The sequence below is a fragment of the Pleurodeles waltl genome, chromosome 3_2 (assembly GCF_031143425.1).
Source record: "Pleurodeles waltl isolate 20211129_DDA chromosome 3_2, aPleWal1.hap1.20221129, whole genome shotgun sequence".
Lineage (NCBI taxonomy): Eukaryota > Metazoa > Chordata > Amphibia > Caudata > Salamandridae > Pleurodeles > Pleurodeles waltl.
Genome location: NC_090441.1, coordinates 281,149 through 305,541, shown reverse-complemented (window position 1 = coordinate 305,541; position 24,393 = coordinate 281,149). Strand labels below are relative to the sequence as shown.

Here is a 24,393-nt window from a genome sequence, read left to right as displayed (position 1 = left end):
GAGATTAAACCAAGCATTCCATCCATAGCTTTTTTTTGTTGCATACATAAGTGTAAACATAAGCATGAAATATACAAGCATACAAACAGTGAACACTGAACAGTGTTTTTGCCCATCTGTTTGCTGTTCCTTTGCAAGCTAAAGTTTCTGGTGAATGAAAGTTTTTTCCTCAACAAGAGAACAGTAACTTAGATCTGGAGAAAAGTAACAGAGGATTCCACAGTTCAGAAATATGGTCACTGAATTGCCTTTCTTTTCCAGTAGCATATCTTGGCGCCGGATTGTGAGTCAAAGGATGTTGTTACTGAAGGAGTCGGCCACGAACGTACAACCTAATCATTTCAGGTCAAAAGTCTGTTCATTTTACTTACCTTCCCAAATCATGTAAGTAGCCCCTTGTTCCGCTATCAATCAAACCCCTGACTCTCCTTGGTCTAGTCAGTCTCTTCATGATCAGACACCCCCCACCTCTGCACAACAGCTGTCTTGCTGGCCAGGCTCTTACGCAGGGCTTTAAGGGGGCTTGGACCTGCCGCTGCTGAGCACCAGAGGTTCTAAAAAAGCAGGTGCTGAGACGGATCCCTATTGGGCTCTCCATTTTTGCCCTCACTCTCAGGGTGAAGAAAAATCTTAACTCTGCAGCAGTTCCAACCTTCACTGCCTTTGATGTAACTTCAAAGAGAGTCGTTATAGTTCTTCCACAATGTCATCATTTCAGAACTGAAGCATTTCAAAATATTATATTTAATGAAGCCACTGTTGTTGCCTATTTATCGTATGCAACTAACCACATTGACAAAGACAATAGTCCTGGCTGGTTGTAGGTGTAATGTTAGGTGCTGTATTAAGTATATAGATGCAATGACAGAAAGAGGCAGCATAATACCAGATGGGCAGCACACTATCTAAGTGCAGATTTTTAGCTTACGTGTTTTTATGCCACACCCTTAATTACATCAGCCACGCCCCTCTGAAAGAATCCCCAGTTTTCTCATCTCATTTAACGCCCTGTCTATAGGCCTGATCAGCTAGGTCCTTGATGGCACACTGCCCGTTAGACACAATTCAGACAGAAGACTCCCAATTTTTGATGCCAAAAAATTGGTTTGTTTGAACATTAAGTGCCAGGGGCCAGACTACAGCGGACCTGTTGCTTCTTTGTGCAACACGCCTGGAGGCATAGTTGCAGAGCTGGTCTCCTTTGGGGGCGGACATCTGCCAACTATGCGCTTAAAAGCGCTCCTGTCATCCCACAGCGCGGGACACGCCCAGGCAAAGCCTGGGCCAAGGGCAGACCCATCTGCACCAGTCAGCGACTGGAAGAGGCTGGGCCCAGTCTCTTGGCTCAGCATCCACTGCCGCTTCATGTAACTGTTATTGAAGCGACTAATAAGCGAGTAGTAAGTGGTGTGCTATTTGTGACCTGTCTCAAGAGTTAAGTTTGGGTCACACTCTACTAGCCCCTTGCCGATATCTGACAGAGGAACCATGGGTAAAAAGAAGGCAATCTGTAACAAGGCATCATCAGGGGGTAATTCTACAACAATAAATTAATTTCTGGCTAGAGATGTAAGTGTTGTTTCTAAGGAGATTGGCCTGGTGGAGAGGCATGTGTGTCTAGGATGCACTGGATCAGCACCAGTTACCACTACTGATACAGAAGCTATGGAGGGAGAGCTTGATTCTTTTGACATGACCAGCCCTGTTTTGGACTCTTGCCAGGAAGAGCCTTTTGCTGGCACTGTTGCACCTAAGCCCAGTGAGGAACTGCAAGCTTAGGTACTATCAGTATCTTCAGCAGCTGCTAAGTGCAAGAGAAAGGCTAGGCATAATGTTGACCCATTACCTCCTCTTTCAATGTCAGGCTTTGGTGAACAGAACATGAATATCGCACAGAACCCCGGATGGGATATAGTTTTTCACAGATTTTTAGCTTCCCTGAAAGAGTGTTTGAATTCTCTGAGAGGGGGACTGGATAATCTAGAGACAGCAGTTGGGAAAATTTTGACTGCATGCCAGGAGCAGCAGAAGATGCCTCAAAAGGGGACTGTGAATGAAGCAAGGAGCCTTGGTGCATCTACACTGAGCCGTCCTCTCTCTCTTTCTCAGGAGGCTTTTCCTTCTATAATTACTACTCAGGAAGTGCTAAAGGCTAATGGCCATCAGCGGCCCGGATTGAGCCTGCAGGCTAGTTTGTGCCCAGTAGCCATCTGTTTCTACTGTGACCCCAGCGACATCTCGTAATGTCTCGCAAGAGCTTCAGTTTGCAATACAGGTCCCCCAGCTACTGGTGATTAACCTTCCTCCTGCTTGTTGCCCATACATCATTGTCCTTGCTGGTGCTCCCCCAGTGCCCAATTTCCATCAGGAGTCAACCTCTAAGCTTTGTAATAAGAAGTGTCACTGGTTAGTTAACCATTCCAATTTTGATGTACAAGACTTTAGAAATATTTTATTGGCATGCTGAGTCTCCTGGGATGGACCTTCTATTAAGTCCATCCGAGGAGACTGTATTATTATTCATTTTAGGTACCATCTGATTGCGGGGAAAAAGTTTGTCCCAGTACTCTCAGGCCTTTGACAGGATGGGTGGTGTTAGAACTCTGCCTCTTGGCTTTTTTAATAGGCCTTTAGATCTTGGACAGCATACAATTTTACCTTCCGCCCTCTCAGCCTCATGAGGATATTAATGTTGAGTGTAATAATCGTTCTGAACTGTTAAGGGACCTTAACGGTCGGAAATTAAAGTATATGGGCCCTCAGACATTAACTCTATGTATCAAGGACAGGGAAGTAAATCGGGGTCATTTTACATTCTATTACGGATATGATCCTTGGGCTCCCGTTACTGGGTTGGATACAGCTAATACCCCCCTAACCTCACAATGCAAGATCCCCTTTGGTAGGGATGTAGAGAGAAAGCAGTATGTAGAAGGCACAATTGGTGATAAGCATTTTGCTTTGATTAGCTGGAATGTGGCTGGCCTTAAAAGTAAGATCTCCAACCCAGATCCCGGCTTTCTTTTATTAATAATTTTGATTTTGTTCTTCTTCAGCAAACCCTGGGCTGTTTCATCAATTGTTTGTAATGGCTTCTCCAGTTATTCTTGGCCGGCTATTGCCTCTCCATAAGGGAGAGCCAGAGGAGGCCATGCCATAAGGGCTAAGCTTAATCTTAGAATTAAAAGTATCAGTCATGAACACAGGCAGTTCCGCTTACCAAGCTTTGCTCATCTGGGACTGTAAGTGTTCCTTTAGTTTATATTTAGTTAATCTTTATAATAATGATTTTTCTAACTCCTATATTAATCTATTCAAGGAGTTATTTTGTTTTATTGCAGGCTTGAAGCCACGAGGGAAGAGTATTATCTCTCACCCAAAAATGTTTACCTGTGGGGATTTTAACGCAAAGATGGGTACTGAAAAAACAGAGCTTGGTTCCAAGAGCACTGTTTTGGACGTTGCCCCGTGGGCATGATGGATTCAGCTGCGTGGCTGTATCGGATAGATGTAGATAACTATTTTCAGGGCTCTTGTTTAGACAAGCCAACGTATAGAGGAGGGGACAAAGCTATCACTGATTGTATAATGGCACCTGCAAAAGCTGCTTGCAGAGGTTTGTAAACAGCGCATCGATAGAAACCCAAATGAGCAATCACAATGCCCATTTTGTCAAAGGTGTTTTTCCATTTGACAAGAATAACAGACCAGCAGTGTGTGATGGTATTAGCAAACACACTAATGATTGTCTAAGGGTAGAGTGTCACCTCAAAGATCCTGCCCTGACTTTAAGTGGCATTCTTAAAGAAAACTTTTCAACTTTCCTGGGCTGCCTAGAGGAAGAGGCCAGGGACAAGCTATTTTCTAGTTATCAGCAATTATGTGCCATTGTCCAAAACTTTCTATTGAAACCTGTAAAACCTGTGTCAGAACACCCTCTCTGGTTTGATGCGAAATTCTCAACCGCTAATTGTTGCTTGAGAAAGGCGTAAGCCGGGACCCCCCAGATGAAAAAGTAGTTCAGGGGCTAAAAAGATGTATAAAATGGCTATTTAAGGAAGGAAGTGCTTCCTGCTTAGAAAAGATTGGGAAACGCTCTAAATGGCCGCTGCACGTAAGAGCATCAAGGTATTTTGTGGGACAGTAAATAGGATCTTTTAGAGAGACGCCCCTCCAAATAACCTTTTGTGCAGTAATATCTCAGTTCAGGAATGGGTAGCGCATTTTACTGGTGTATATCAAAAAGAGAGGGACAGAGAGTGCGAGGACGCTTTGCAACAGTCCCTTGTCCGCTCAAATTCATTAAAAATTACTGTACAAGAGGTTGAGGCTGTTATTCATGCTAGTGCTGGAGGCAAGGCGCTGGGTCCGGATGGGATCCCCATGGACATATGCAGATGTAAGTCCGATCTATCGGGACCCTTACTTACGAACTTAGTTAATAACTCTTTCGGCAATAGGATCCCCGAGTCTTGATCACTTTCCACAATTGTACCAATTTTCAAAAAAGGAGACGGGGTCACCCAAATGCTGTAGGCCCATATCCTTGGTTGACAGCTCTGTAAAGATATTGGGTAGGGTAATTTTAACCTCTTGCAATCATGGGATACGGAGAATAAAGTACTATCCCCTTGTCAGTATTGTTTCCGTCCAGGGCTTCGTACAGTGGAGCAGTGCTTGAATTTACATCAGATAATAAGTAAATACACAGTCGCCAAGAGATGGCCACTGTACCTGGCTCTCATGGACCTGTCAACCGCTTTGGATTGCGTGAACAGAAGTAAGTTGTGGTTGGTTCTAATTAAATTAGAGGTAGATGTTGCCATAGTTAACTTGTGGCATGGTATTCAGGAAAATCTGGACATCAGGGTGAGATATGGCCAGTCTGGTGGACTGTCCGATATTTTCCCTTAAGCAAGTGGGGTGTGACAGGGGTGTGCGTGATCACCTGTTCTTTTTGACTTGTATACTATTAATTAATGATATAAGTGCCCGTTTATCAAATTCAACTCTGGATGCGCCAAAAATTGCCAACTTCGATGTTCCGGCCTTAACGTATGTAGACAACGCGGTTTTGTTGGCATTACTTAGCCTGCTTGATGCTTTTGTGTTATTTATGCGCAGCTTAGATATGAAAACAAATTTTGGAAAATCACACATCATGGCTTTTTGGCCTTGTAGGAAAATAGCGTCAGATCTAAAAATGGGTGAAAATTCTCTTAGTGCTGTCAGGAATTTATGTTACCTGGGTTTGGATTTTTCCTCAAGCAATACCTGTCTGACACAAGTAAATACAGCCAGGTGAAAACTTGGAAGGTCAGCGGGGTCTCTCATTTATTTAGGTAAAAAAAAAAATGGCAGTTCTACAATTTCCCCTTTTCATAAAGTGTATACAATGCAATGCATTCCCATGGCTGTATATGGAGCTGGAGTGTGAGGGTGTCAAAATGTTACTGCTATACAACTAGAAGAAAACAGAATCTGTAAAAGGCTGTTGAACCTCGAGCACAAACTTAATTTTGCACTCCGAATTGAATTTAGAATATATTTCGGACAACATAAGACTGGTGCCACTCTTGCTCTGGGTGAGTGTGTGGTATATACAACAAGGAGGCTAATCTTAACAGAGAAGTGATAATGGACTGTGTGACTTTAAATAACGGGCTTTTTATCCCGTTTGGCCAATATTGGTCTTACTGAATTGCTTAGCAATCTTGGTTCTATCACTAAAACTGATAAAAGGATGAGGAGGCTGAGGTTTGATGAACATGTTTCTTTACGGAGGACTTGGGATTCCAATCGTAAACCAACCATTAGCCATTTTTATTACACTTTGGCGATCAGTGTTACGCCTTTGTATCTTACCCTAGAGTTAACGTGTTGGGAGAAGTCACTTCTCTTCAGATTTAGGTCAGGGAGTGTTTGGCATTAAGTATGTTTTAATGACTGGACCAATGTGTGGGGTAGCTAGTTGCCCCCTTGTCCTTGCAGTGTTAGGGCAGAACAATCTTTAATGCATTTTATGTTTTTTGTAGCTTTTATTGTAGGTTTTTTCAGTTTTACCTCAAACCTTCATTAAGAAGTTTGGCTTTTCAAAAGTGTAGAGCGTCCTTAATTTTCCTTCAAAAGTTAAATAGCCCTGACGTCTGCTTTAGACTGTGTTGATTTTTAAAGCTGGCTATACGCAGCAGAAAATCAATGGAGGGCAGTTAGCTGGGCAGATATGAGTTTGGGGTGGTCAGTTAATATCATTTTAATGTTGTTTTTAAGCAACAGATTTTACTTTGTCTTGAATGTTTAATATATTAATGAACAGTAACTGTTAAGATGCATTATTGTATTATTTTGTGCTTTTATGATTGTTTTAATGTTTGAATAAAGATTATTGGATTGGTTTATTTAACTGAGTCCCGCCTACAATTGCCTCTGCTTTAATCTTAGCCAATGGTGAATATACAACCACCCCAGTTTTCTCTCAAAATCTCCCACTTCCCTGTTCTAAAGGGTTGGTATGTATGATAATGATCATCAGACAGTTCACAGCACCCTTCAAACTCCAGTCAGTCAGACTCCACCTCAAGCATCTCTCAACGGTCCTATTTAATGCCCTATCAAACGTCCCCCCTCTCCCACCATTTCACTGTCGTGTATAAATCTGCCACTTGTACCCACCAGTTTTGCCATCCTAATTGCCCGATTAGTGAGGTCCACCCTTGGCTCGTATCATTCAGCCCCACCTTGATACCCCGTCAGTGACCAAGCGCCCCCTCCTGTAAATCACCCCGTCCCCGGCCTTTTGGCCCATGCCAATCACAACCCACTCAATTTGTCTATCACTCATTACATAGGCTGTTAATCAAGTTCTTGTTGTGGATGCTACCAAGTCACAGACTTCAGTCAACCACGCAAATCGCTGTAAATTTTACGTGTCATTCCGTCGGTCTGATACCTCAGTCTGTGTGCCTCATCAAAAAAAAAAAGTCTGCCAGTCATCTCATCGCCCCCTTTGTCGGGTCCCTTGAACTACCTTTAAAACAGACCGTCAGAAGCTGTCAGTTTGTTCACGGGTCGTATCAGGTCTCAGCTGTCAGTCATTCAACGAGATTTACGTACCAATCCCATGGCCTGTCACTCAATTCCCCAGAGGCGGTGTCAGTGAGCCCCACTGCTGGTTCTGACCACCTTTGCACCCGCTATGACAAGCTGTCAGTACAAGCCACAGGCCTTACCTTGTAGTACACGTCGAACTGTATGTTCTCAGGCAGGGAGCGGATCTCGCGGCGGGAGCGGCTATAACTATCCACCACCGCGGAGATGGCAGTGTTATACAGAGTTTCGGGGACCCACTCCAGCTCCAGTGCCGCCATCTTCAGAGGGTATGGGGGACCCCCAACCCTACAGCTTCGCACCGGTCCCCCCCCAGAAGCCTCACCTTCCGTATCAACCTCTATTAAAATATTGACGCTATACCTTGTGCCCTCCCCCCCCCCACTTACTTCCCACTAAGTCGTCGATTCCCAGGCCCCCCTTAATGGACCTTCAGGGGGGCGAGGGCTATAACACCCCTTTATTTTCCCGTTTTATTTTTTCTCTTCCTCCCCTAGATCTGCGTGTCTCGCAGGGGTGACGTCATGGCGCAAGGGGTGCCTGCCGACAGACTGAGGTCGAGAAATAGTAAACGGACAAGCGAGACAAAACTCACTGTAGAAAATCGGTGGCCATTCCAAACGAGTATCATTGCCTTACGTTATAAAGGCCAACATTTGTAATTGTTTTGTCTCGCGGCAAGAACATTGCTTTCGAAGAACCGCGCATTAGGAAGAGAACAACAGCGCCCGTGACTTTTATACACATCTACATATCAGATTCATCTGATATTTCTGTTTCATTTTTTTTTTTATTTGTCTTCGTATTCACAAACTAGTATTGCATATACTGAATTATTGTCAAAATAAGTTATTTAACACACAGAAAAATACAACTAAGCCGCGACAGAGTGAGAAATTATTTGTCATTGTCTCGGTTGATTTAAAACACTTTTCATTATAACAGAGTGTGTCGCTGGAGTGGCTGAAATAAATTCAGGCATCCTATCATTTGGAAGAACTTGGTACTCTCATGCAGAACAGCTCGCTTTTCGGAAAAGATCAAGAGGGGTGACAAACGTCAATGCTCCCTGTCAACCAACATGCCCGTTTAACCTGCGGTAAAAGCGCGCCATCTTGGACAGGACAAACTAAATGAACCATCAGAAGAACCACCTTGTCTTTGAAGCACAGTACACGTGTCACGGTTGGGGTGGTCGGCTTTGCATTATCGTTTCGCAGAAGAATGCACGCTACGGGGTATTGTTGGAAAAGGCTGAGGCGGCGGAGTCATCAGAGAAAGCATTCACTGTGGCTGGGGCACCATGAGCATACCTGTTTTTTCTTGCCCTGGACATCCACCTCTGAATCAGGTCCATAGTCTCTTTAACATGTCTGTGATCAATTGGTAAAGGTCGTCTCCATGATTTTGGATAGGCGAAGGTTGATGGTGGATGTCGAGGTGGTCAGTGGCGTAGCATAGGCCACGGCAGCCCCCGGTGGCGGGGACCGAGCTCCAGGGGCCCCCCTCAGCACAGTATGAATAAATTGTGAATAAACTGAAACTCTCTGGGGGCTCCAGACCATCACGTAATGCAGAAAAGTTACTGCTTGAACCTCCCATTTTCAAGAAGGAAAGATCGATGGCCCAATCCTTTTCAGGCAACGCAGTGAGAATCTGGAGCTCACTTCCGCCTCAGCTTCGGACCACCACCTCTTCCCAGGCCTTCAAAACTGACCTCAAAGCTCTCCTCCTTCAAAGACACTTCCAAATTTAATTCTAGTTCTCTGTTTCCTGAAGGAAGTCCTTCCATTATAGGAAATTCTGTTCTCCACGCCTATAGAAGTGCCTTCCCAGGGTGTTTTTGTGTTTTGAGTGTCTGCCATTTAGTGCAGTTTTATACCTCTACCTGTATTTTGTACTCTTTTGTATCTTGCACACGGCACCTTTCCTTTTACAACGTATCATTTGCTACCTCTTATATCTTGTTTACTTTTGATAGATGCACAACGGCCACCACTGCCTCATGTAACGGAACTATTGTTTGAGTATTTTGAGTGTCCACCATTTATTGCAATTTTTTTTTACCTTTACTCGTACTTTATGTGCTCTTGTAACCTGCACACGTCACTTTTTCCTTTCGTAACGTATCGTTTGCTACCTCGTGGACTTTTTTGCTCTTGATACTTGCACAATTTTCACTATTGCCTCATGTAATGTAACGTTTGTTTTTGTAACAGGCTCACTTGTAATTCTTCTCCTCTTGTATCTCTACTTTGCCTATTGTGAAGCGCTCTGACACCCTCGGGTATAGTCCGCGCTATATAAAAACGCATTAAATAAATAAAATAAATAAATAAAAAGTACCCTGGCCTGAGAGCTCCTGAGTGAGTCCAGAGGGAGGTCCCTCCACGTACTTTACAGGCGATCCCCTTAAATTTTGTTACACCACTGGGTATGCGTGTGAGTTGGGATTAGGGACTGGGATTTACTTGCCAATGATGCAGCTGGTGCAATGGCACCAGGGTTGTGAGTCCTCTGCACTTCAATCGTGACATTTTCTGTGTGGGGGTTCTGAGAATGTTTATGTATTTTAATCTGTGTATTATGCACGCAGTAATATATACTGTAGGATGGGTCATGCATTATACTGTTGAGATAGGGGTTGTGCATGACTAATTGGATGAGGAGCCACAGGGGAATCATAAATGCCTGACCATTATCTAAAAATTAATGTTCAGTCATAATGCCTACTAAAGTAAGAGTATCTGCCTATCTGCCAGATGCTATGGTAAAGGAAATAACCATGATATCTCAAATAAAATATTGTGCTGGACCGAATTTATTCTCACCTGTATAGTGCAGTTACAAATGTGAGCATTTCATATTTCATTAGCTTGTTACTGTACACTGCACGTTCCCAGGTTATAGTCCGATCCACAGGAATATATCAATTTTGCAGCTATAGTGTTTTCTGCATAATTATGGATTCGCCAAATTTTATACATAATCTAAGCCCAGGCAGTGTTAACATATGTAGAAAAATGAGGAATAGTGAAGTAATACTATCTCAAAATGTGCCACACTACCCACATAATTTAATTTTCCTTGCTGTATAATTTAGTCAACCCTCCAGTATAATTTGGTTTTCCCCTGCCAGTGTGTGGCGCTGTTTATAGTGATTTTACTCTTTGTCTAATCACATCCATTCGTAAAGGGAATGACCATAATTCAGGCCAATGAAGGGATACCAGAGGTTATGCAGTGTGACATAATGTACACACAGTGGTATTAATGCTAATTAACCGAATGTACCTTAGAACTAAATCATTAATTCTACTGGTATATTATAAAATGGACATCGCTAAAAGTTTGTCACAAAAAAAAAAATATGATTTTCGGATAAATGGATAGTCTCTGCATTCATCGCAGCATATACTTATACAGCCATGTTAAAACTAAATAGGTAAAAAAATTTAGGACAAAATTTCATCTATTCTATTTCGGCATACTTCCTATATAGCTTTTGTTTTCTTTTTACATTTGATTGCACAGGACTAGGTTTGATAAGGTTCAGTTTTACATTGAGAGGTCACACAGCTGATGAGCCATGCGCAGACTTGCAGTGTGTGGTCCTTCAACCTTCACGGTCCAAAGCTGCATCACATAGACATTCAGAAAATACATGTTGACAGCTCACCTCAAATAAGTTATTGTGTCATTTTATCAATATCATTTTACAGACACATTCTGTGTTTAATGAACACAAAACACACCACAGGGCACCCACTACATGTATAAATACTATGTATATACCGATTCGCACAACACATAAACACACTCACACCGGGCTCAAAAGAATGCTGCACACAGAAACACCAGAATGGCCATGCAATACGCACATACACAAAATCACCACGGATACACTCACTCACACATGCAGCACTCACTCTAACTGCACATGTGTAAATGTAGATCACACATACAAGCACAAACTTACACCATTTGCAAATTGGATCTCGAAAACTACTAGCCTCACAAGCTCACAGTACTTCTCTTCTCTTTGCTGAATCTGCCTAGAGTATATATATTACAGTGAATGATGGATAGAGTCCACCTGCTTGAAACTGAATACCGGCAGGACTGAAACTGATCTTTGGGGAGAGCTCTTCTCTATGTGACTCCACCTGGTGGCCGGCAGAGCTAGGAACTACTGCAACCACCTCCACACACATCAAGAGCTTCGCAGTCGCCATCAACTGCAAACTGGACATGACATATCAAATCAATGGCATCACTGCCTCAATCTTCCACACCCTGAACATGTAGAGGAATATTTTCAAATGGCTACCAGTCTATATCTGGAAAACCATCATCCACATGTTTTTCACCCACAAACTACACTACAAGAACACCCTCTATGCCAAAAAGGGTCTCATCAGGAGGTTGCAGAACACCCAGAACACAGGGGCCAGAATCACTCAACCTCAAACAACACTTAAGTCTCTCACCTCACCTCAAGGAGCTACACTAGCTACCCATATCCGGGCACTCTGGTCCAGCATACCTCAATAATCGCACCTGCTTTAACAAATCCTACAGCCACCTCAGCTCATCAGAACTCCTACCTGCACACTTCCCATGCATATAGAAAACCAGATCCACGGTCAAGCATTCTCCTTCATCTCTCCTAAATTGTGAAACGACCTGCCATTGCACATCCTAGCCTCCTCCTCACATTTTGAATTCCTCAAGAAGCTGAAGACCTGAATTTCTGAGTAACCACTTTAGTTCCTAGGCTGGGCTTGTCTCACACCTGCTCAACGCCAGAATACCCGACAGGGTTAAATTGTGCTTTACAAATCAAAATAACATAACAATGACCAGAAAAATAGATGCACTTCATGGGTCTACATACAACCATTTCTTAAATCTTATCCAAAAAACAAGTTTTGAGAGAACATTCATTTTGGACCGGTAAAAAAAAAAAACCATGGCTGGAGCATTCTGTTAGTCTGGATTCTTGCTTTTGTTTCCCATGTTATATGCTTACTAATGGAAGAAATGATAAGGATTATGGGCCAGATATAGTAAGCAGTTTTGCCCATTCTGTGTCTATGGGAAAATGTGTTCGTACATATGGCCCATAGTTTCTACTATAACTGGTTTCTGTAACTGGAAAAATGCCCTGGCATTGGGTACAGGTTTTGCAAAATATGTGTCCAGTCAAACGAACACTTATGCTTTACTGGAAAAATGAGATACCGTAGCTTTTTATTAGCTACACAAGTAATAGAAAATAATCAATATTACTTAAAAGCATTGAGGAAGTAATTGCATTTCTTTTAAATTAGCTGTCCCTACATGGCAACACAGAAGATGTTTTTGATCCAATAGGCAGATTATTTTTTAAGCTTTTCCATACACATTGAAAAAATATAAAAAAGCTAGCAGAAATAAAACATTCAAGTCCTCTAAATGCAAAATATATATCTAAATGTATCCAAAACAAAGTAACAGATACTACAACTGGTGGGGCGTGGCTTAAACAGCCAAGATGGTGGACATTCACTGACGGAGCTCCGCACCGAACCCCATTATCTTCCTACATCCCCCAGTATCTGGCTGCTATCAGCTCTCCTAGCCTCCAGGACACTACTGCCTGGGTGATGGCAGCCTCGGGGTAGTAGCGACAGTGCTCCTGACATCAGAGAAGCCCCTCACATCACACAGCCTTGCTTGCCCCATGTTGCTGCACACTGGGGCCTGGAGCTCTGCCATGGGAACAAAGGACGGATGGTGGAGGTGCTGCCCCTTCGCCATGGACACACTGGGAACGGCAGCGGAGCCCTCTGATGGGAGAGGTGAAGGTAGTAGGCTGATGCACTGTGACCCCGTGGACCTTCGAGACCCTGGGGCCTGTGGCGAAGGCCCCCATCCTGGCAGCGTTGTGAGGCCTGCGGGAACAAGTGAGCAGGGCTGAGGAGAGATGGTGCAGGGCTCCCTGTGGCTCCTCCACCTCAGAGATGAGTTGCAGGGGCCCTGAACCCAAGGTTGTGCCCGCAAGAAGACTGGCAGCCTGGACTCTCCTTGCTGGTTTATCTGCGGGTGGGGCTGTGAATATTCCTGATGGCTGTGGAGGAGCCAGAGCCACGCCGGGCTGCGCAGTTTCTAGGTCAGAGGATGTGAGGGCCTAGAGCTGGGATACTAATGCTGCATGGGCCCTGGGTGCAGCAGTAAGGGCCTCCCATGCTACCTAGCTCATGGACTGGGTGCTGTAGAGATAACATGCAGTAGTGTGGTTGTGGGGAAAGCCTGTGATCATCGTTGACCCAGGGGGCCACAATTGAGGTGGAGGAGATGGTTGGAAGGACGAGTCAGGTGAAAGATACATGCCTGAACACTGGCAGAACTCCAGTTGTGTGGAATGGTGTTCAGCACATAACTTGGTAGGCCTGGCCTAGAATGCATCCTTTGCCTGCTGGCCTTGCCCTGCACGGTCAACTGCTCCAGGCGACTCTGCCCCCTGGCTTGCCTGTGACTGGGGGGCGGCATGAGGGCCTCTGTGCCTTACCTCACTGGATACTCCTTACATGGACCCTCCCCATGGCTGATGGGTCTCTGTCCTGTGGCCCGGCACCCAGACTACTGGTTGTCACTCTGTAGACTGAAGACTATGGTGGTCTATGAATCACCCCACTTGCTGGGTTGCTCATTCTGCATAGCGCTGCTTCGACTCAAAGCAATTGCAAGTGAGCCCTTACTTACTGACATGCTCTTTCTTCTTTTGACCGCAAAGGAGATCCCGGATAAAACTTGAGCACCTACGAAACCCTCATCCGGCTCCCAGGAGTCTACTGGCTAATCCATGGCCTCTGGATTGGACACTCTGGTAAACTGCGGATTGTCCAACAGGTTGGGCTGCCTGTGCTGCGTAGCGCTGCATCAATTCATGGTACTTTCAGTTGGGCCCTTGCCTATTGATGTGTCCCTCCCTGATGGCAACAAAGACCCTAGGCAACTATGGGGTGTCTGCAATCTGGGACCTATCCTGTGCCCACTCACTCATCAGCACACCCATACTGGCTCCAAGAGAAGTTGACTCTTCTGATCACTCTAGTGTGCCCTCCCTCTGTCCACGATAAATTGCACATTGTCCTGGCAGCCATAGAGAAGTCCAGTGTATCACTGGAGAATTAAATGTATGCAATGGTGACGGACCTCACCCTACTGCGGGACGATCACCGTAAGCTAGCCAATAGAGTACACACTGCAGAACAATCACTGGCCACCCTCCAGCCGCACATTGCGTGATCAGGTCCACATACAGGGAGAGAGCAGAGAACACTAAGGCCCTCATTATGAGATTGGCGGTATTGGGGCAACACCGCAATGTGAAATGCCGCCACCATACTGCCAGTGGTGGCGGTACAGCGTCTGCCATATTACGAGTCACAAAGAAGAATAAAAGCCCAAATCCAGCCACAAAACCAACACCGTCAGGCTGACCTATGGTGAAAGAGTGACTGTCCAACCGGCAGTCCCACCACACCGACAACATACCGACCGCCCCATTACGAGTCAGTTCTCAGCACAGTGGTAAACCATTGGTGGTTCGCACCACCGCAGTACAAAAAGGCACCGCCAATAGTAGCCTACACCACATTGTACAGTTCAAATCCCCCACACCTGAAACACATACACACACCTGCTCACTGTACTATAAAACACCCCCCACACACACACACAATCCCTTGCGACTACCACGACCAGCCACAGAGACAAAAGCCACAAAGCACATTCCATACACTACGAATACCTTCACATTGCACACTTAGCACACAGCACCACCACCACCCACCTGCACCTCCTTTCAAACACCTCCACACCACCAATCCCCCACAGTGCACCCTACCCGCACAGCACCCCCCCTCAACAACATGTCATGCCATAAGCACCCATAGTTCAGACAATGAGCTGCGGGTTATGGTGGACAAGATCGTCAGAGGAGAAACACAACTGATGGGAGCCCAGGTCCAGCGAACATCGTTGGCCAGGAAAACGGAGTTATAGCACAGGATTGTCAACAGAGTCAACTCAGTCAGCACTTATCCACACACAAGGGAGGGTATCAGGAAGAGATGGAATGATCTCAGGGGGAAGGTCCGTTGCATGATGCCAGGTACCAGATTGCCCTGAACAAGACTGGCGGTGGACCCCCAGCTCCTCCCCTTGAGTTGACATCCTGGGAGGAGGTCTTGAATATTATGCATACGGAGGGCCTGACTGGTATCATCAGAGGTCTCGACTTTGGTAAGTCATTCAGTTCCCACCCAAGGCCCTAAACAATCCTGTCCATCATGCCGCCCTACCACTCCCCAATCCACCCCATCACATATCACTGCACCCCTCCCAATCACCCCACAACTCTCACGTGCATTCCAAACCACCCCTCCCCCACCATCCCCACACACTACCCTCCATGCACGGGGAATGACAATCACATTGTGTAGAACCACAACTCCCACAATGCATCAATCCTCACAAAAAATCACAGTCCTACATCAAAGTGGAATAGCTGCATGGACAACCATACCACAGCCCACTCATACTGGTTGCCACAACAGCATCTCAACATATGGCAATGGCAGCAGTGCCAACCACCATCCACAACCCACCATGGCACAGGTTACCATGGCACAATCCCCATATCCAAAGCAATGTCTGCAGTGCTGCTACTGTCAATGCCATTGCTGGGAAGCAAGTCAGGCCCCTGCATGCACCACACCATGGAAATGACAACTACACATCCACATACAAACTCTCCACCTTTCCTTCCACAGGTGACACTGCCACTGCCTCCCTGCAGAGGAAGCCAGGGTCAGACAGTCCTCACTAGGATGAAGGCCCAAGCAGATGTATAGATGGGGTCCACTTGCCTTGGGCCATCTAGGGGGAATGGTCAGTCCACTCCCAACAGCCCAACCATAGACACACCGGACACCCCCCTCCCATGTGCCTTCAAGACCTCAGTCAGCCCCTCCTCCTCAAACCTGTGCCCCAGGGACCTCTCAATCAGAAGTGTGCACCACAGTAGAGGGGCCAGTGTTTAGGGCACACATCCCAGACAATGAAGGGCCTGGGGCCGTTGGGAGTGGGCACACCGTACCAGGAGCGGGGGGGTGTTAAAGGGTAGTGGGAGGGGAACAGTGGTTCAAGGGATGGGCCAGCCACAACACCAGACTGCCCAGGAGACCCTCACCCAAGTCCTGGGTGCATATCACCAAACCCAGGACACCATGGCCCAGATCCTCACCACTGTGCAGGAGACCCAGAGGCTGTAGACTGGACACCACCAGGGGGCCATGCAGCAGTGGCAGATCCACAATGCCACCATGGCCTCCATAGCAGGGGTGCTGAAGGAATTCACCACCATCCAGCATCAGTCCAGCTCCCATCAGAAGGCCCCTTCTAATTGCTACAATCCATCTGAGCCCTTCATGTCAGTGGCAGCTAGTGGCATGGAGGCCCTGCATCAGGACCCGCAGGACACCAGCAGCCCTCACCCTGTAGCTGAGGAGCCCCCACACAAGTGAGGATGTCCAACCAGGCATCCAGCCGGAACTGATACCAAGACCACCGCCAGGAAGTGACCCTCTCCTGAACATTCTCCCCAGTGTGTCACTGAGACACCCTGTTGACTGTCCACTGTCATATCTTGGTTGTCCAAAGGCCACCATACTGGACTGCGACTACCCACTGCTGACCTATATACTCTGATGAACCAACGTGCCTTGACCCCACTCTTCACCCCTTGCACTTGTCCCTCCCAAATAAACAACATTGAGCACAGTTACTGCCTACGTTTGTATTTGTCAGGAGTACATAAGACACTACCATTACATGTGCATCAGGTAACCCAATGTGATGCCAACATATGTGAGAGTGACAGAAGAGGAGCAACATGCAGCAACGATTACAGGGGAGCGGACAGTGGCTGAAGACGTGTCAAGGGAGGCAACAGGTGAGGCAGGAACTGGAGTACACCACAACAATGTCCTGTAAATGGAAGAAGACAGGGACATCAATCAATTAAGGAGTCACATGTGCCTAGTCAGCACACGTGCACTGTAAGTACAGGAAGCCAAGGCTGAGATGGCAACTCAAGTCACCGACCATATGCCCCAAACAAATCCACATTCCCAAAACATACCTCCCCAATGGTTCCTCCCCCACACCAAACAGAGTCAGACGTGAGGCAGTTGCCACTAGTTCACACAGTGATGTTGCACAGCCCCCCAATGTCGATTCCCAGATGAGGATGTATTACAGAGGAATCCGCCTAGTGAAGCACGCATGGAGCACTGGATCTGCCAGTTCAGGCAACAATGGTCATGCACATAGATGTCACTGGTGCAGCAACACAACAGCAGGTACAGAATGGCACTGACCTGTGCACAGTAAGGAATTAACTCATGAACACATGTAACTCACCCACCAAGCCACCCAGAGTCAGAGCTGCACCTAATCCATACAGTGATTACAGACACCAGGTGGCAGCATGGCACAAGGCAGACAGTTGTACAGGTCACATTCAAGACAACTGACACATACCTGTATCTCAGTGGAAGTATTGTCGTATCAGCTCTGTGCTGGAGTCAGCTGCATCCTCATCATCTTCCTCCTCATCAGTCCCCATGTACCCTTCACCAGCAGTTGGTACAGGTGCCACATCCTCTGCATCCAGCAATGGGATGTGACATCTAAGGACCAGATTGTGTAGCATACAGCAGGCAACAATGTTTTGGCACACTTTCTGTGGTCTATCGAGTAGGGCACCTTCACAGGGGTGCAGACACCGAAATCTGGCCTTTGGCAGGCCAAAGGTCCTCTCATGACCCGTCTTGTCCTACCGTGGGCCTCATAGAAACTGTTTGTTTACAGCAGCTGTAGTCGGATGCATCATAGCTGTCAGTAGCCAGGGAAGGTTGAGACAACCAGAGTCACCTGTGTGCACAGAGGTCAAGTCCGTGAGGGTGATAGGGCAGGTCATGAAGGATGTTGAGAGCAGAGGGGCATACATATGAAAGGCTACATACCGATGAGCCAGGCCCGGTCCTTCTGAAATGGTACCATCATGTGTGGGATGGTGCTGTTCCACGGAATGTATGAGTCATGCACAGAACCAGGGAACTTTGCAGTCACTTGTGTGATATATTGGTCAACGAGACACACCACCTGTACATTAGTGAAATAGAAGTTTTTACGGTTCCTATACACTTGTTCACTCCTCCTGGGTGGCACAATTGCAATGAGGATGCCATCAATGGCCCCTATCATGTGAGGTACATGTGCCAATTCGTAAAACGCAGCTTTGAGGGTTGCCAAATCAGCACGTTGGAGGAACCTGATGTAGCTGGGCAGATGTTTTAGCAGGGCACATAGTACATCCCTCAGGACGTTGCCGGACATGGGCTGTGACATCCCTGCTGCCACGCCCACTGTAATCTGTAACGACCCTGAGGTAAGGAACTGGAGGACTGACAACACCTGTACTGTGGGAGGGATGGTATTAGGATGACGAATGGCAGGCAACAGATCCGGCTCCAACTGGCTCATCAGCTAAATGATGGTCTGACGGTTCAGGCGATGGGTCTGAATGACATGTCGCTCTTCCAGGGTGGCAAGGTCGACTAGGGACCTGTACACCAGAGCATTCTTCATCCTCACCTTTCCACCGTACCTGGGAGTAGGAATCATGAAGGTGCACCATTGACTGTGTGAACGTAGCTGTGCTATGCACAGGTCACCAAATTAAACCAATAACACACCTTAAATGGACTCTCAATTCACATTGCACATGTAAAATGGCAGCCACCTGTCCTGAATGCACAGGGCAGACAAAAGTGAGCCCACCCTGCCGGTGTGTAGCGTCATGGCGGTCGCAACTGCCATGCAACTCCTCATTGGTTAACATTGTTGCCTATATGAGACAGGAGCCAATGCTGATCTCCGCCAGCGGTAACGGTGATGTCCGCTGCAGATGTGACCACCTTTTCATGTGCTCAGGCTCACTTGACTCCTGCCATTTGTGCACAGAAGACCTCCACTGCGTGTGCTGCTGTGTTCTGACTCTGGTTGCCAAGATGTCACATCCTGCAGGAGATAGGACCCCAGCCTTCACCCAGGAGGAATTGGAAAAGCTTGTGGACAGGGTCCTACCCCTGTATGGACCGTTGTATGGGGCACCAGAGCAGCAGGTGAAGCCAGTGTCACTGCCCTGTCTGTGAGTGGTGTGTATGGGGACGGGGCCTTGGGACGAGGCAGTGTGACTGGAGAATGTAGATAGGTGAGGAGTCGGATGATACGTGGGTTGATGAAATTTGCACTTGGAAGTAAGATGTGTGCTGTCCACTGCTGTCTCCATGTTGCCACGCTACATGATTTTGTCTTTCTGTCTGTGTCACCCATGCAGGTCAGCACCCATCAGAAGGGGAAATGGCATGCCATCGACATGCAAGTGCAGACCCTGGGAGACACAAGGGGGTGAGTAAACACTCTCACTTATATTATGTGTTGCCTTAGTGGCTCAGGATGTGCACTATTGGAAGGCTGTAGCGTGGGTGCTAGGTAGATACATGTCCACTATGGATATTAGACAACCAGGCAGGATTTTAATCATAGTTGTGTGACCATGCCCTGCAGTCAGTGAGTTGAGGGTCACTTATCTCCAATGTGGTATCTGTGTTGTAAACTACTACCAAGATGAGCTTGGCAGCTCATGGGAACAGGGTCATTGCATCTGGGGTGTCAGGCCATTGTAATATGTTCTTGCAAACCACTATGCCAGGGGCCAGGGATGAATGTAGGGTCCTCAATCTGCTGGCAGGTAGTGTATGTGTAGTGAGGTAAGGTGGGCCAAGATGTCACAGTGCTTTGTGAATGACCTAGTTGGCATGCCTGCTACCCATGCAGGATTCAGTTGGTTCGGTAGGCCAGGAATAGTGTGTCTCAGAGGGCATGGGAAGTGGCCAGGTACTCTCCAGCTGTGGCGGGTATGCCTCTCATCATGTACACGGTTGCATCTGTGTCACCATCAGCGGTACACATGTGCATTGCTGTGGTTGCCCCTATGGTGTTCCATTGTTGTAGCATATGTAAGTGAGGGCATGTCGTGGCATTGCATGGCATTAGAGGATGTTGTAGTTACTGTTTGTGACTGTTGTGCTGGCATTGATGGATTGCACCCTGTCTCTCTCTCCCACCCTCCCTCTCCTCCTCTATCTTTGTGTGTGTAGTGTAGCCATTTTTTATATAGCTTCATGCACGTTAGTTTAGCATACTAGGCCACTGTGCACTTTGCCCTAGATACATTTTATTCAACCTTGCACTGTTATTTTACAATAACCAGTTTTACGGTCTTGTTTTTATTTCCTCCTATCACACTGTTTAGCTTAGTTCAGCACTGTGTTCTCAAACAATGCATTCTTGATCGCCCTGTGCTTCAGTCAAGGCTACAGTCTGGTACATTGCCGGTAAACGAGGTAGAAGTTTAGTCTCTAGTATTCGTAGAAAATACACATCCTTACGTAGGGACATTTTCTTAGAACATCTGCATGTTAGTTATAAAAACACTTTCTAGTCCTAATACAAGTCAGAGGGAGATTCCGACCAGGAACCCACAACTAGATGCTGACTGCCCCGTTGCAGATGCTGATGCAGATTACAGGCCTTTGCTCAGGTATGAGGGTTGATGTCCTTCCGGGGGAACCTGAAAGGCAGGCTTAGAGCTTCACATGCTATGCTCAGAATATAACTTAGAGAGAACATGTAAGGAAATGCCTCCTTGGCATGGTTGCCCCCTGACTTTTTGCCTTTGCTGATGCTATGTTTACAATTGAAAGTGTGCTGAGGCCTGCTAACCAGGCCCCAGCACCAGTGTTCTTTCCCTAACCTGTACTTTTGTATCCACAATTGGCAGACCCTGGCATCCAGATAAGTCCCTTGTAACTGGTACTTCTAGTACCAAGGGCCCTGATGCCAAGGAAGGTCTCTAAGGGCTGCAGCATGTCTTATGCCACCCTGGAGACCTCTCACTCAGCACAGACACACTGCTTGCCAGCTTGTGTGTGCTAGTGAGGACAAAACGAGTAAGTCGACATGGCACTCCCCTCAGGGTGCCATGCCAGCCTCTCACTGCCTATGCAGTATAGGTAAGACACCACTCTAGCAGGCCTTACAGCCCTAAGGCAGGGTGCACTATACCATAGGTGAGGGTACCAGTGCATGAGCATGGTACCCCTACAGTGTCTAAACAAAACCTTAGACATTGTAAGTGCAGGGTAGCCATAAGAGTATATGGTCTGGGAGTCTGTCAAACACGAACTCCACAGCACCATAATGGCTACACTGAAAACTGGGAAGTTTGGTATCAAACTTCTCAGCACAATAAATGCACACTGATGCCAGTGTACATTTTATTGTAAAATACACCACAGAGGGCACCTTAGAGGTGCCCCCTGAAACTTAACCGACTGTCTGTGTAGGCTGACTAGTTCCAGCAGCCTGCCACACCAGAGACATGTTGCTGGCCCCATGGGGAGAGTGCCTTTGTCACTCTGAGGCCAGTAACAAAGCCTGCACTGGGTGGAGATGCTAACACCTCCCCCAGGCAGGAGCTGTAACACCTGGCGGTGAGCCTCAAAGGCTCACCCCTTTGTCACAGCCCAGCAGGGCACTCCAGCTTAGTGGAGTTGCCCGCCCCCTCCGGCCACGGCCCCCACTTTTGGCGGCAAGGCTGGAGGGAACAAAGAAAGCAACAAGGAGGAGTCACTGGCCAGTCAGGACAGCCCCTAAGGTGTCCTGAGCTGAAGTGACTCTAACTTTTAGAAATCCTCCATCTTGCAGATGGAGGATTCCCCCAATAGGGTTAGGATTGTGACCCCCTCCCCTTGGGAGGAGGCACAAAGAGGGTGTACCCACCCTCAGGGCTAGTAGCCATTGGCTACTAACCCCCCAGACCTAAACACGCCCTTAAATTTAGTATTTAAGGGCTACCCTGAACCCTAGAAAATTAGATTCCTGCAACTACAAAAAGAAGGACTGCCTAGCTGAAAACCCCTGCAGAGGAAGACCAGAAGACGACAACTGCCTTGGCTCCAGAAACTCACCGGCCTGTCTCCTGCCTTCCAAAGATCCTGCTCCAGCGACGCCTTCCAAAGGGACCAGCGACCTCGACATCCTCTGAGGACTGCCCCTGCTTCGAAAAGACAAGAAACTCCCGAGGACAGCGGACCTGCTCCAAGAAAAGCTGCACTTTGTTTCCAGCAGCTTTAAAGAACCCTGCAAGCTCCCCGCAAGAAGCGTGAGACTTGCAACACTGCACCCGGCGACCCCGACTCGGCTGGTGGAGATCCAACACCTCAGGAGGGACCCCAGGACTACTCTGATACTGTGAGTACCAAAACCTGTCCCCCCTGAGCCCTCACAGCGCCGCCTGCAGAGGGAATCCCGAGGCTTCCCCTGACCGCGACTCTTTGAATCCAAAGTCCCGACGCCTGGGAGAGACCCTGCACCCGCAGCCCCCAGGACCTGAAGGACCGGACTTTCACTGGAGAAGTGACCCCCAGGAGCCCCTCTCCCTTGCCCAAGTGGAGGTTTCCCCGAGGAACCCCCCCCTTGCCTGCCTGCAGCGCTGAAGAGATCCCGAGATCTCTCATAGACTAACATTGAAAACCCGACGCTTGTTTCTACACTGCACCCGGCCGCCCCCGCGCTGCTGAGGGTGAAATTTCTGTGTGGGCTTGTGTCCCCCCCGGTGCCCTACAAAACCCCCCTGGTCTGCCCTCCGAAGACGCGGGTACTTACCTGCAAGCAGACCGGAACCGGGGCACCCCCTTCTCTCCATTCTAGCCTATGTGTTTTGGGCACCACTTTGAACTCTGCACCTGACCGGCCCTGAGCTGCTGGTGTGGTGACTTTGGGGTTGCTCTGAACCCCCAACGGTGGGCTACCTTGGACCAAGAACTAAGCCCTGTAAGTGTCTTACTTACCTGGTTAACCTAACAAATACTTACCTCCCCTAGGAACTGTGAAAATTGCACTAAGTGTCCACTTTTAAAACAGCTATTTGTGAATAACTTGAAAAGTATACATGCAATTTTGATGATTTGAAGTTCCTAAAGTACTTACCTGCAATACCTTTCGAATGAGATATTACATGTAGAATTTGAACCTGTGGTTCTTAAAATAAACTAAGAAAAGATATTTTTCTATAACAAAACCTATTGGCTGGATTTGTCTCTGAGTGTGTGTACCTCATTTATTGTCTATGTGTATGTACAACAAATGCTTAACACTACTCCTTGGATAAGCCTACTGCTCGACCACACTACCACAAAATAGAGCATTAGTATTATCTATTTTTACCACTATTTTACCTCTAAGGGGAACCCTTGGACTCTGTGCATACTATTCCTTACTTTGAAATAGCACATACAGAGCCAACTTCCTACATTGGTGGATCAGCGGTGGGGTACAAGACTTTGCATTTGCTGGACTACTCAGCCAATACCTGATCACACGACAAATTCCAAAATTGTCATTAGAAATTCATTTTTGCAATTTGAAATTGTTCTAAATTCTTAAAAAGTCCTGCTAGGGCCTTGTGTGTTAAGTCCCTGTTTAGCATTGTCTTTTAGAGTTTAAAAGTTTGTTAAACGTTTGAAATTAGATTCTAGAAACAGTTTTAGATTCTTTAAAAAGTCTTCCAACTCTTAGCAAAATAATGTCTGATACAGAGATGAATGTGGTGGAACTCGACACCACACCTTACCTCCATCTTAAGATGAGGGAGCTAAGGTCTCTCTGTAATATCAAAAAAATAACCATTGGCTCCAGACCTACCAAAATTCAGCTCCAGGAGCTGTTGGCAGAGTTTGAAAAAGCCAACCCCTCTGATGATGACCTCACAGAGGAAGAAATTAGTGACTTGGAGGCCAATGTCCCTCCTCCAGTCCTAAATAGGGAGAACAGGACCCCTCAAGTCCTGTCTCCAACTGTGTTAGTCAGAAATAGTGAGTCCCTCACAGGAGGGTCCCACATTTCTGAAATCACTGAGGATGCTCTCAGTGAAGATGACCTCCTGTTAGCCAGGATGGCCAAAAGATTGGCTTTAGAGAGACAGCTCCTAGCCATAGAAAGGGAAAGACAAGAGATGGGCCTAGGACCCATCAATGGTGGCAGCAATATAAATAGGGTCAGAGATTCTCCTGACATGTTAAAAATCCCCAAAGGGATTGTGACAAA

General features: G+C 46.9%; 1 protein-coding gene across 2 annotated transcripts in view; it reads right to left on the bottom strand.

Moving 5' to 3' along the window:
* The window catches only part of APPBP2 (amyloid beta precursor protein binding protein 2), a 337,597-nt gene extending 329,951 nt beyond the window's left edge, over window positions 1-7,646 (bottom strand). Inside the window, exon 1 of one of the 2 annotated variants that reach the window (XM_069226533.1) lies at window positions 7,230-7,646. In XM_069226533.1, coding sequence (XP_069082634.1) covers window positions 7,230-7,367 — 138 coding nt within the window. In that variant the 5' untranslated portion in view covers window positions 7,368-7,646. The remainder of the gene's footprint in view (window positions 1-7,229) is intronic. The other variant, XM_069226534.1, reaches the window with a different exon arrangement.
* Window positions 7,647-24,393: the final 16,747 nt, after the last annotated feature.